The sequence below is a fragment of the Bombus affinis genome, chromosome 11, assembly GCF_024516045.1.
Source record: "Bombus affinis isolate iyBomAffi1 chromosome 11, iyBomAffi1.2, whole genome shotgun sequence".
NCBI classification, from domain to species: Eukaryota; Metazoa; Arthropoda; class Insecta; order Hymenoptera; family Apidae; genus Bombus; species Bombus affinis.
The window spans coordinates 2427538-2441240 of NC_066354.1; the positions used below are offsets into that span (position 1 = coordinate 2427538).

The 13703-nt window shown below is 44.4% G+C and overlaps 1 protein-coding gene across 6 annotated transcripts in view; it reads left to right on the forward strand.

The window, feature by feature from the left end:
- LOC126922340 (homeobox protein homothorax) overlaps positions 1–13703 on the forward strand; it is a 500699-nt gene that overhangs the window by 418020 nt on the left and 68976 nt on the right. For 2 of the 6 annotated variants that reach the window (XM_050734829.1, XM_050734828.1), the window contains exon 12: positions 11916–12036. The exons of 3 other annotated variants lie outside the window; for them this stretch is intronic. In XM_050734829.1, coding sequence (XP_050590786.1) covers positions 11916–12036 — 121 coding nt within the window. Of the gene's footprint in view, positions 1–11749; positions 11868–11915; positions 12037–13703 lie in introns of those variants that run through there. One more of the 6 variants, XM_050734830.1, reaches the window with a different exon arrangement.

Consider the following 13703-nt stretch of genomic DNA (forward strand, 5'->3'; position numbering starts at 1 on the left):
GTAGAATGAGAAGTGGAAGGAGGTCTTCGAGGGACGTTCACGTTCTTTCTGATGCTCCTCTTTCGTTGGCTGCCGGTCATTTGGTACTTCTAATCACGTGCCTCTCCGTCGGGGTTATAAATGACCCTTTGCTTTCGTCTCGTGCTCCATCTTGCGTCCCCTGACTACCCTGTTTTTTCGCCGCGAACCTCTCGATTCGTACTGCCGTTGCTGCCTCCGGCCACTGATTATTGAGAGGTACCTTGGCCGCCGCTTGTTTTGTCCGATTCAACGGTTTCGTGTGTTATGTATATGGTCGAGTCTTTAGTAAGAAACATGACGTTGGACGTCAGGGGTTGAAATTTAAGAGTTGGATGACATATGTTGATAGTAAGAGTATCGGGGCAATCTACGCGAATTTATATTTCTTTGCTATTATGTCTTTGATTTGTTAATTGAGAAAAACGAATTAATTTTGTGCTTGAACATAGGAATTTCTTCACCTAATTCTCCTACAATTCATAGGTTGATTCACTAAGTAAAATCAAAAATTGCTGAAGAATGTTTCGTGCGGCCGAAACATTTCAAGATATATCCAATATTAACATTGTTCCCTACTCGTCCATCTGCCTCAAAACCGGCTGCCCCAAAAAGTCATCATCGTCCAGCGTCATCCTCTGTCCGTACCATAACGGTGCCCGCTCGCGTGCATCAGGATCGAGCACACGTTGATCTACACACGGTCGAAGAGGTGCATGGGTCACATTCCACGGCGCATTATTTCCTCGCTCGTAGCGTGGACCAACAAAAGGCAGCTCCTTTGAAAAGAGAACCCACCCCGTGTGCCCCTCGACGCCGGCTGGTTCAGCATCTTTTCTCTGCGTTCCCCGTTTCTTCTGCTTCTCGTTCCCGGACGGGCCCTCATTAATAGTATTCACCGGAGAAGATTCCAGCTTGATCGCGTTGTACGCTCGCAGCTTGGATACGAGATGATATCCTCCCTCATCCTCCTGACCACTGCCACGTTTAAAGTTTCTAACGAACTTCGGATGATACATGGGTTTGTCGGATTAGGCTGCCTCGGGACGCACGCTCCTCGGAACCCCACTCGTGTGCTCTTCGTCATCGGGACTTTGCCGTCGTTCGGTGTATTTTCGGCCGAGATGCTCTCTTTGTTTCCTTCGTGTCTCTTTGTCGCTGCCAGGAAAAGCGTCCGCTTTGTGCTACAAATACGTAATATACAAAGCTTAACGTTACAGCTGCCTTTTCGAAAACGTACTCTAAAACAACGTTGATGTTGGAACTAGTTATAGTAGGGGATGAATGATAATTAATAATGTGTCATACAATACCAACTTCTGATACGATTTTGATAATCGTATGACGCCAAATCGAGATTTTCTCGAATCTATGAATATAACATTGCGTTATATTAATTTGAAATAAAATCTGTGTATAATCGAGAAGTAACTTATTTCATCTTTCTACAACTTTACATAGCTATGATCTTTATATATTTTTAAACTATTTTTATGATATTCTCTGAAAATGTACACACTAGTGAAAGATTCAAGCCACTAATTTATCATGTGTTCGGGCTAGGACACATTGCGTGCATAGGACTTCATATATTCGTAATTATCAATCTCTAAATGTAACACGTCTAAATATAGTCGTCTAATCAGAAACATGTTCTGTGCGAAGACCTCGAAACCTTCTATTTACCTCAAAAAAGTCTGCCCAGGTGGACCTATATTTCCTAAAGTCAGTTAGAAACTTTCCAGAAAGAAACTGCTTAAAACCTGGAACACACGAATACTCTAAACACATACTTACGCGCGTGTATCCAATCAAGCATTGACCCGAGCGTAGAAAACATCCGCCGCCAGTAAGCTTGGCAGGATCACCCACCACCTCCGGGTCCGATGCTCTCGAGGAAGGTGTACTCGTGCTCGCTGCAACGTGTACGTAGGTACACCCACACCGTGGCTTGGCGGGAAGCGACGGGGGGTCGCGTGATTTGTGGCTGCCCCGAGAAGTCACACAGCGGCTGATATATTTTACGGGCGGCCGTCCTCCACCTCCACTTCTTCGCCTCCTTCTCAGCCACCATCAGCACCGAGGCACCATATAACCCTCTTCCCCCTCGGGCTCGGGTTCGGTGCATCATCGTGAAGCTCTGCGTGGCCTGCGAGGGGCCAGCAGCCGACATTGTGCCACATACACGACCGGTCAGCCGCCTTTACACGCGGCTACATCGTATTTACATGAGAAAGGAGTCGCCTCCACCTTTTCCACCCCGTTTGGCCCGGGACCCGCCGTTTCCTCCCGCCCCCGATCCGGATCCCCGACGAGGCGCCCCTTGAAGCTCCCTCCAGTGTAAACACGGTTCATCATTATCGCCGGGGAGCCTATATTTCAAAGGGCACGGCGCTCGCCTCTTTACGCTTGTCCCCTGTCACTTTGGACACAACTGTACGTCCTCCTCTTCCATCTACGATCGCACTATTTATGCTGGTTCCATTAAGAATTTTTGGCATTCTTGACTAATCTTTATGTTCAAGTCGTCTCATTGTAGAGATGCTAGAGATGGTGGAGATTGAAGTTAGAAATGACGGTTTTGAAAGAGCATTTTCGAGTAACGGAGTGAAATATATACTAGGGCTTTGAAATTTAATGCTGGTTTTGTAGTCATAATTTTCTAGGCATTACAAATACAGTTTAGGATTCTAAAGTTTAATAGATCTTGGAATAGACGAACCGTGTTTATGGAATCTCTGATTAGTACATTTCGTAGATAGAGTATTGGGCTATGTAAAATTCAACGAACCTCAGATCCTGCTGTTAAATTTATGGAAGTTCGTTTCTATTATTTTCACAAATACGATACAGTAATTATCACGAAATATCATATGACCTCATTAATTTTCATTTGAGTTATTTATGTTTCCTGGTCACCTCCTAACATTGAAATATCAATACCACTCAATAGCTGCTTTAACCTTATTTGAAGCGGTTATACGTCTAATCACTTCTACAGTTAGAGTGTCCATTTCCTCCACATATCATCAACCGGATTGTATATAGTCCTGCTATAGCGCTATTAATTAAACCAACATATTAGAACTCATAAAAACGGCTATTTTCCTTAACTCGCTACACGATCAACCAACTTCCATTCGACGATCCAAATCTTGAATATCAGCCATAATACCGGCTTAAAGTAATTTCAGCAAAAGATAGAAGAAAGTCGTTCTTATCATTCGAGCGATCGTAACTCAAATTACCGATGAATCAGGGATTATATTGGTGGAAATCCACGCGGAGTGGCTCTGCGACTGGGTTAAAAAGCTGACGGCGGCGCGTTATCGGCGACGAGTAATCGCGTGGCAGCGCGATGCTTGAAAAAATACAATCAAAGGCGTGCATCGGAGTAATCCAACGCGAACGGAACGCGGACGGTTGCGGTCCGGCCGGACTTCACGCTCGTCGATTATCGTTATCGCGGCTCGATGCGTGCTCCCTCGGTGAGCGGAGGGGCTTGAGGGTTATAAAAGAATTTAGACGCGGTCTGGTATTATCGGGATATCCACGGCGAGATAGCGGGGGGAACGGTGTTGGAAAGACAGGTTGGTCGCCGCGGGGGTCTACCGCGAAGAACGCATGCAACCAACAACCAAGAGAAGGAGAGGAGGAAGAAGAAGGAGAAGTAGGAGGAAGAAGCAAAGGAAGAAGGAGAAGAAGAAGGAATGGAAGAAGAAGAAGAAGAATAAGACGAGCCAGTCTCTTGAATATACCTATATAAGCTCTTCTCTCTCACCCACACGCTCGAATCGTATCTACACGTGTGTACCAGTATGTATGCACTTGCGTTTTTGCCTCGCCGCTTTTTAATGCTTTTATGCCCACCGCGGACGAGCTATCGGGGATCTCGCGTCGTAAGTCTGGAACTTTATGTTTACGCCGGCTAACCTTCCTCCTTTGCCGTCCCACCTTAACTTACGATTCCCTCGCATGCCCGCGCCGCTTGCTTTCGCCTTGCTTGAGACGTCTCGTGTCGTCGTCGTAGTCCTCTTCGTCGTGCTCCTCCTTTTCCTCTTCGTCGTCATCGTACCGCTTCTCGTTCACTTTCTTCTTCCTCCTCTTCTCCTCTACTCCGCCTTTTGCTGCTGCCGTGTCGTTGCTGTTGCTGTTGTTACCGGCGCCGGCGGCGATGACGATGGCGCTCACGGCTTACCTCGTGCCCCGTACCTTATTCCTCAGCTTCGAAAGTTCTTCTCGAAGAATCGCGTAAATTCCCACTGTCGGGAACTCGATTTACGCAATTCTGTAATGCGCCTGGCAAGCCACCTATTTAGACCGACTATTCCACTCGATTCTTAGTGTTTGATAACCTCATCTACTGTAGAAGTACGAGTTGTCTAAGAATTAGGAGTACACTGAATTTTTTCTTAAGAAGAAAGAGAAAGGCTGCTGGGACACGGGCATATCCGTCTGTATCATAAAGAACAGTACAATTCATCGCGTGCTCTCCCGTGGTCGACCGTTTCTCAAGACAAAGAGCCCAATAACTAACTGGCGCACCGAAAATCATTAAACCTTCGGCTGGCCTCTGGCGCGCGCGAGCTGAACGCGACCCGAAAGAGTATTAATAATAAAGCTTCATTACACTGCGGGAGACGTCTGGTAAGCCTACGCGCGCGCCACGGAGAATGGCCAGTTAAAGCCCGGTTCATACTCGCGCCTCCGCACCGATGCTACCCCGAGATATCGATATCCAGCCAGGACAAGGGAGACGAAGGGGGGATGATTCAGGTTGAAGGAAGACGGGAAACAGACAGAGGGAACCAGCGAGAGGAGGACGAGGAAAAGCTTATAGACACCCTCAGCTATCCATGGAGCCACTAATGTATGTAATTGATCTATTGTGCGATGCATTAGCTCTACGGGTACCAGATAGTTTATCCTCGGGCCTGATGGCGAAGGTTCCCAGAGGTGGAGGGGCCGCGAAGAAATGGAAGGACCTTGATAGAATGACGAGAACGGCGGAGGAAAAGGGATCCCCGAATGGGAAACGGATTCAGCCCTGGCTCGCTTATTAGTTCTTTACGTCATTAGATTAGGCTAATGCACTATGGGTTCCCCGTGCTATTTTCTCCGGAGCACGCTCGATAGAACGACATGGTGAATAGCATTGTCAACGAGCCCTTTCGTGCAGTCTCGATGAGAGAACGCGGCGAAAACTGGGGTGCTTGAATTTTTCATTTGGATGGAGTATTAGGGAGGCTTTGATACTTGGAAAAGCGTATTTAGGTCGTGTTGATTCGTTTGGTATTATTCTTGGTATTATTGATTAATAGTTCTCAAGTAATATTATTAAGTCTTATGGAATCTAATCTGGCTTACTTAATTCTATTTTTTATTCTATGTTTCATATGATAGAAACCATCGATCACTTTCATCGAATAAAATACTTGCGTATAGAATATGAATTAAAATGAAGTGTTCACTTGCAACTTTTAATTATAATATAAGTTGTTGGTTTTAAAAAAAAGGATAATCTATTGTGGTTACGCACACCTTACATTCAAGATTCGTTAAAGAAAACGTGATTAGGACGAGGTATTTGATTTATTACAGCTAGAAGCTTCCAACAGAAAAGAATGCACGTTCATCGGTGAAGCCACAATTTGCGGTTTCCCAATTTCTTGCTGCCGCGCCGCCGTGCCGCGTACTCGTCGCATCCGGTAAAGGTGCATATTCTTTTCGATTGCAAAGGAAACCACCGTCGCTCATTATTCCCTGTTTAAGGCGAGACGATGGCGCACTTAGGCTTGTCGACACGTCACCTCGCATGACTCAAAGCCACCCCACTCTTTTCCTCGGGGTTAGACCTGTAACTGTTTATGCGGTCTACCGCAGCAGGGCCATTGACATATTTTGACTTCGTCGCTGGCTACCCTTTCCACGGCTTCGCCCTTCTTCCGCGTTCGTTAGTTTGCGGTTCTTTGCGAAACCGTAATTCTAACGGCTTCAATAATCCTGGAATAGGATTTCGTGAAATGGAAGGTGGTCAGAAAAGAAATCGTGCTGGAAGCTAACAGACGCTCGTAATTGGAACAGGATGTGGCAAATTACGCGTTCGTCTTAGAAGCAGCTAGTGATATCTCGACGACATCGCGTTCAATCGGTCATATGAAATTGCCGGAAACTCTTCCTTCGTTTTCGCTTACCGTTGTTTCAATTTAAATTCAGCATTCAATAACTCTGATGCATATAAAAGTCTTCAGTTTCTCGAAAGAAATAGTTACTACGAAATAAAACAGGCGCATTCACTTGTCGTAGAAAAATATGTATCTATTGTTGTGAAAATTATTGTGAGGAACTTTGTTTTCGTCCTTAACCAGTCTTCCTTCAATTTAAATTCGTTATTCGACCAGCCTTGACTAAAATCGGTATCTATTACGAAATACTTCAATTTCCTAACTGAAATTATAGTCATAATGGGACAATAAATTCACTCATAGAAGAGAAATACTTGTTCTTATCCTTAAACGAGAAATTTATTTTTCATTCCTCCCACTCTTATTTCAATTTAAATTCTCCATCTGGTGACTACCTAACATCGATATCCATTACAAAACACTTCGACTTCCTAAAAGGAATCATCATCACAGGATATTGAGAATACGTTTACATTAGGAAGATACGAATTCTAGGAGAAACTCTTATGGAAACGAGAGAAGGTCCATCGTAACCGGAAGTCCTTGGCTGTCCCGCAGCGGCCGTAGGCGTCTATGCGGAGCACAGCGTGGCCGGCCGAGAAAACTATTATCTCGAGTTGATTATGATTGCATGACTGTGAAATTGCTCATGACGAGAGCGGGGGCGGGCGTTCGAGGAAGCAGAAGACGAGGAAGCGGCGCGACGGAAGGGGAATGGGCGAGCATTGCATGACTCCGAGTTTCTCGACAACAATCGTAACTAGCTTTCGGTAGCAGGCGTTTCGGGGTGGAACCACGCGGCGTCTTCCCACGTCAGCGTGACGGACAGACAGGCCTGACGGACTGACAGACAACGCGACCGGTAGCTTGTATTTTATTCAATGGCCCCGACGACCGAACAATTACGAGTGTTCCGCGTTTGGCCCTAGCGGACACGCATTGTACAGGATGCAGACGCAGGATTCGCTGCAGGATACTTCGATTGTGTGCGAGCGCGACCGGTAATTATCGTCGAACGATGCGCAAAGGAGAGACACGAATCCACCGGTGCGCGACTCGTTCGGTGGTTAATCTTGCCAAGCTTATCTGTGACCGTATTTCGACGGGTTTAACCTCAAACGCATGTCGAAGAAGCAGTGATTCGTTGCAATGGAGCGAAGAATCTTACCAGGTGTATGTAATAAGCTTTGGTTTGTCATTTAAAATTAGGCTCCAACTGTTTTTCATGTTATGATAGGATTTCATTGATTTTTAAAAGTCAACGAGCAAGAGTAAAATTTGGGTATGCAATTGTCGAATCTTGTATAGTTATTTTATGCTAAGCTTGATCTTCAAATTTTTTTATTTCCAAGTTATGAATTAGATTATAAAAGTTCTTTTAAACTGATTCCATGAAAGGCACAGTATGATATTTAAATGTTGCTTTTAACTACATATTAACTAGCCCTGATTAAATTAAAATACTGTCACTACAAATTGTCTAAAGTATCCGAGTTCTTACGCAGAACAGCGTACATATAAAGGTACGAAGCATACATTTTTTCAATTTCGACCACATATTCTACAGCGTCTTTCACGTTATCCAAGGTTTTCTTTTCAGCGTTCTCCATTACGAGAAAGAAATCACGTCCCTATTCCCTTAATTACGCTTCAGAATGAAAAGAAAGTGTGTGCGTGTGCAAGCAGAAACGTCCATCGTGGCTGGGTTCCTTCCCGCGATACTCAGCTCTTATCCACGGCCATTGTAATCTCTTTTAACGATGGAATAAAAACCGTAAGAGTAAAAGCGACGTAAAAAAAAGGAAGAAAAAATGGGAACGAGAATTCGAACAGAGCTGTCGCCACGAATAATTGGACTGCTAAACGAATCCTTGTGAAAATTCCGTTCGCACGACGACTCTCCTCGCTCGGTTTCCCAGGAATTAACGTTGTCGTCGGGTCTTTGTTCCCGAAATTAGGATGCGGAAGTGGATTTCCAGTTCGTCGTGACTTTTAGTAGCGTCGTCGTCGCTGTCTTTTTCCGCGTTGCGCCCGGAACAATGGCCGCTTTCCGCTCCTTCCTACTTTTCGCCGATAAAATTTCCATGAAGAACCGCGACGACGACGTTCCCCTCCGCAGTTTTAATAAAACTCGCGTTGGAAAAATTTCGAGTCGAATTCGCCCGATGGACAGGAATCGCGCGTTTCGAGACGCTATACTCCGCTCCATCGTGTTCCCCGACCCCGCTCGTCTTTTTTGCGCGGAGCCCCCGGTCGTCGCGCATCGCATTCTTCTATTTCAGCGTCGAGAAAACCAATTTCCTGGTACCTAAATTACGCGCGCTTCCGCACCCACCGCTCCCACTCATCGGTCGCTTGGTGGGGAACGGAGCGAAGAGAAAGAGAGACGAAAAAAGCTCGCTGTAATATCGCAAGTTTCCTCTTTCTGTCTCCGTCCCACGGTCTACGCTCTCGTGTCTAACGCGAGATTCACGTTGAAGCGCCGCAGGGACGACGTGCACGGCTGCTGAAGAGAAGAGGAGAGGCGCGAGCAGAGCTGGCTGCTCCGGCAAAAACCTTAATTTGAAAACGTCACAGTTTAATTTAAAATTACGTAAGTAGGGGGCTGCGCGCACCCTCTCCGCCGCGTCCACCCCTCGTCGATCCACCACCTCGTTTCAACTCTACGTTCTCTCTAGTCCTCTTTTCTCCTCTATCTGCTGCTCCTTTTTTCTCGCGTCTCGTCCTTCTTCCACCGGCTACTAACCGTTCCCAACCGCTTCTTGTCTCTCCCTCGCGAAATCCCCTCGTCCGCTCTCCCGAGGCTTCTTCTGCACGCCTGCCACGGCATTCTTGCGATCGTGGTAATAATAGACGCGAAGTTTCGCCCGCGATTCCGCCTTCTCTCGTACCTTCCGTCTACCGCCGCTTGCAATTATTCAACCAACGAGCGGAATCCTCCTTACTCACGCATAGATACCCAATCGTCCACTGATCTGTCCTTTGGCGCGGGGGTGGGTGTTGAAAGTCGCGCCCAATTGGAAGTTTGTCTATATTGGGTATATTTCTGGGACTATGGCGCTTGATTCTTAAAACTTTCCATTTCTGAAGAACATTTAAGAATCGAAAATCAGACGGAAAAAGCATGACGAGATAATTTGTTGATTTTCTAATTTTTATATCGCTCGATAGCTACAAGAACGATTAATGATTTATGATTTAATTTGCGAAACAGAACTTGCTACGTCATTGTCTTTAATTGCAAAGGAAAGTAACTTCTACATCTGAAGACTATTTTAGACAACCTTCTCCTCTATGCATACAAGTTTCCAACTACGATATTTGTAAGAAAGTTAAACGAGTGGTACTGAATAACTCTATAAAAACACGACGCTTTATTACGATCTTCAATATACCGGTATTCCTTTTGCATAGCAAGGATTTCGCAATCATCCGTAATTGATCAGCTCGGTATCGATAAGAGTCACGCGGACGCATTGGCCAATAAATATCTTCGACACGTTTCGCGACCGCGGTACACGCTACGTGTCCCATTTCAGATTATTTATGAGCTGACGTCTTCAGTGGCGACGAGTCTCTCTCTAACCGGGCATAGGAACGTCCAATTGGATTTGTTTCGCGTCGATTCTCCCTCTCGTCTATCCGCTTTCTATCCACGAGAACATGTGCAGAACACAGTGGCAGGTGAAAGGTCCCACCTTCTGTTTCCACCTATGATTCTATCGACGAATTCAAATGCAATGGATCGCGCCACGTCTCGCAGCTGTCCCTCACAAACGATTTAACAGGCTCTTCGTAGGCAAACGAACGTCCAGCTCGTAGAAATATTAATGCTTCGAAGAAACGCGGAAAGGGTTCGCTCGCTATTTACTACGTGTACACGGTTGAAGATTATCGAGGCGACGAGGACGTTGTGGCCTGCCAGGGCGGTCAGAGTTATAACGCGCGTCGCGGTAATTTAATGCGAGCATCCACCGCTGTAAATTCGAACTGGCAGCGTAGGTGAATCTATGAATCGCAGGAAACGTTTGTCGTTGCTTCGAGATCGTGTATCGCGAGCGCCGGTCACTTTTCGAAGCTGGGGATGGAGTACCTTCAGGTGTTGTCGAGAGGGTGACGCGGATAAATTATGTAGGATTCAGTCGGACATGTTCGATTGGGTATACAAGAAAGGGAATGCTTCTAGAAAATAGATTGGAAGAATGCTAGAGTTTATAAGTATATATTATAAGTATAGCTCGGAGTATCGGTACATTTAAGTTTTCTTAAGCTTGATCGTGGATAAGTGTTTTACGAATGGGTAACATTAGTTTTTAATTGCTACTGTCAGGCTATCTTGACTACTTAACACATTATAAATATAGTCAAAACGTCGATCTCAGGTAACAGATAAGGCTAAGTGGTTGAATAATTTTCATTTATATCTATAACTTATAAATTTAGATTTTGAACACTCAATGTTCACGTCAATGTACGTCCGTCTTATTCTGTTGACAAAAATGAAAGGTAATTGGTCTGGTCTTAATAAATTTGCCTCTGATAAAGCTAATACATGTTCTCTATATTTTCAGGAAAGATATAAAGAAATACTAGAAATAATCACTAAAGACAATCACTAAATTCTTCCAACATATCTACTATTAAACTCACATTCTTCCAAAACCTAATCTGAAATTCATAATCTTGGCCTGATATTTTACTGGCAACGTCTCCATAACTTCTGACTGACCTCGGAATAACAAAACTGTTCAATGTCCAACCATCGTCGTTTTCGAACGTCTTCGGCCTCTTCGTGGAAGACGAACTCCTCGTCCTGGGTTAGATGGAATGTCGAAGATCGCGATAGGCTAGCGTACCTACCGCGCCGTGGAACTTGATACGAGAATTCACCGGACAGGCCAGGCATCTCGCGAATTTGCCGAAGAGTGCGACTCTCGAAACGTTTCCTTTTTCTTTCGTTTCGCTTGCCACTACCTCATCCTACCTTTTATTCCAACTTCGTTCATTTGCTGTGTGTCACTGACTACGAGGACATGCTCTCGCAGGCGCTCGTAAAACTTCTCGAGGCTGCATCAAGAGATCCGTGCACGGATCGACGAGGATATAGTGTCCTTGACCTCTCTTGCGGCTCCTACTCACATGAGAAATTGCTAAATACTGGATTCAGTGAAGAAGAGATTTCATCTTACCACGATGTTCCTCGAGACAGTTGAACGAAATACTACTTAGTCTGTATCCGCGAAGATTGTTCACACCCTTTGCGTCGGTCACGTGATGCGTGTTATCTCTTTTACAGCGTGGCACGCAAGTCTTTCGTACCTTTTCCCCTTCCTCTCCTGTATTCCTTCCTGAAAAAGAGTCTGACGAGAAAGTGTCCCTTGGTTTTCGTAAAAAGGAATCGAGATTTCATCTTGAATCTCTGATACTTTGAATTTCGTGGCTTCTATGTTATCCAGAGTCACGATGAATTTATAATACGGTCTTGTTCGTAATCAGTTTCCAACTAAATTATTATTAATTTTGATTATTTTCTATTTCTGTTACAGGTAAGTACATTGGACTCTTCTGTTACCTATCGTGCGATCTGTCGGTAAGATTTTCCAGTTTCATAAGTTTTAAACATTTGTGACTTCTTTTTTTAAACAACGAAATAAATTAGATCCCTCCTGGGTCTAATGTTAAAGAATTTCGCCGGAAACCATTCCGTTTTAGCTTTTCTACGATTCCGTCCTGTAACTTGGTGGACAGCACGATGACGTTACTGTTTATTCGTGGCATTAATAGGGTGGCGATGAAAACAGGGGTTGCATGTTGCACGATGTTTCCACACGGGGTGAGTATAAACATGTTTGTGCCAAATAATGTGTCAGAAAGGCAGGGGGTTTTCCGTCGGAAGCTATATTTTCTTTGTGTGACGTTTACTGGGACGATTTCGGTGATCTCTTTTCTTCCTTTCTTCATACTATATATAGATACCTATAACATAATTTGTAGACATTGTTTCCCAAGTGAGACAGTAATCTTTCCTTTTCCTTGGTACCTTTCAATAAATCATAATACTTTCCGCGATACATTGATAAAAATACTAATATTATAACTAGCAGAACAAACAAATAAAAAATCCACAACAGTTTGAAAAATTCCAGAAATTCTACGTATCTTTACTCTTATAAAACAGCAATGCACATTTTATCATTGCCTAATAGTTCAACACATTGTTTTTGCTTAACAATTTGGAATCAATCATATTACATTTATGTAACAAATGAAATTTTAGCCAGTCAGACGTCCAATTTATAAACTACAAACGGCCTAAAAGTGAACCATCGAATGTTTCGAAAAGCAATCTCCCTTCGATCAAAACGCCAAACGGTTTCTCACGCAGTTGCACCGTTCCATCTCGTCGTACCTTATTTCGTTGGAAATTGCGAGTGTCCGCGGTGACGAAAACGCAAACGGGCCATTCCATGGTATCCGCGCGCTGGAAACGTAATATTCCGCGCGGATTGCTCGCAGCTCGCGCCACTACCGGTCCCGGTGGAATTGTACAATGATCGTTTAATCGGCCGTGCAGCAAACAATCGCGTTCGGCGATCCCAGCAACAACTCCGGCCCGATTCGCAACCGGCGTCCGCTCGTCTTCCGCGCAAACGAGCATCGCGCGCGAAACGCTCCGGCAAGCATTTGATCGGCCGTGCTGCTGGCCGCCGCGTGTTCCGCAATACGCGACCCGTTTCCAACGCCCGACTATCGACAGGAAGCGCGAGATCGGCAAATCGCTGTGCCGGCTGAAAACTGTACAGGCTGGACAAAGGGGCGACGATTGATCATGGTTCCCGAATGCCTACGCCATATATCGGCGACAGGTTAGCGATGGAGCCACAGAAGGAATTTTTGAAGTGAAAATTGATAGGATTTGGAAGGTTGGCTTTTGGCTCTACTGCAGGAAGAAAGTTTGTGGGGATCTGATGCGAGTAATCGAGTATACTCGATTATGGGAAAAGACAGTAGTAAAATTGTAGAGAAATTATTTGTAAAAGTTAAGAGTATGTATTTTTTGTATTTGACACTGCAAGCACAGGAAATCCTGATGATCGTCGTTCATCCTGATACTGTTAAATTATGATCATTCTGTGTTTTGATTCAACGTAAAAATGTAGGAAAATAGTCTGAATAAATTCTAAATCGTTCCATTCATATTTAATATTTTATTCGACGTAAAAGGTGAATTTTCATTTAACTGATTAACTTCATTGAATTTATTAAATTCATTCTATGGAGAAAGTTTTTATTTTCTTTCAAGTTCTTCAGCCTTATATTTCATGCATTTTGTACATGATAATATTGCTACATGTTAGTTATTCTCCTTCCTAATTCATGTCTCACTGTTCAGTTCTTGAAGAAGAATTAGATCGAGCAAAGGTTGCAATATTTTCAAAACTTTCCCATTGTCTATACTTTATGTACTTCTTAATAAATTTTACTGTGACTGCTTAAATT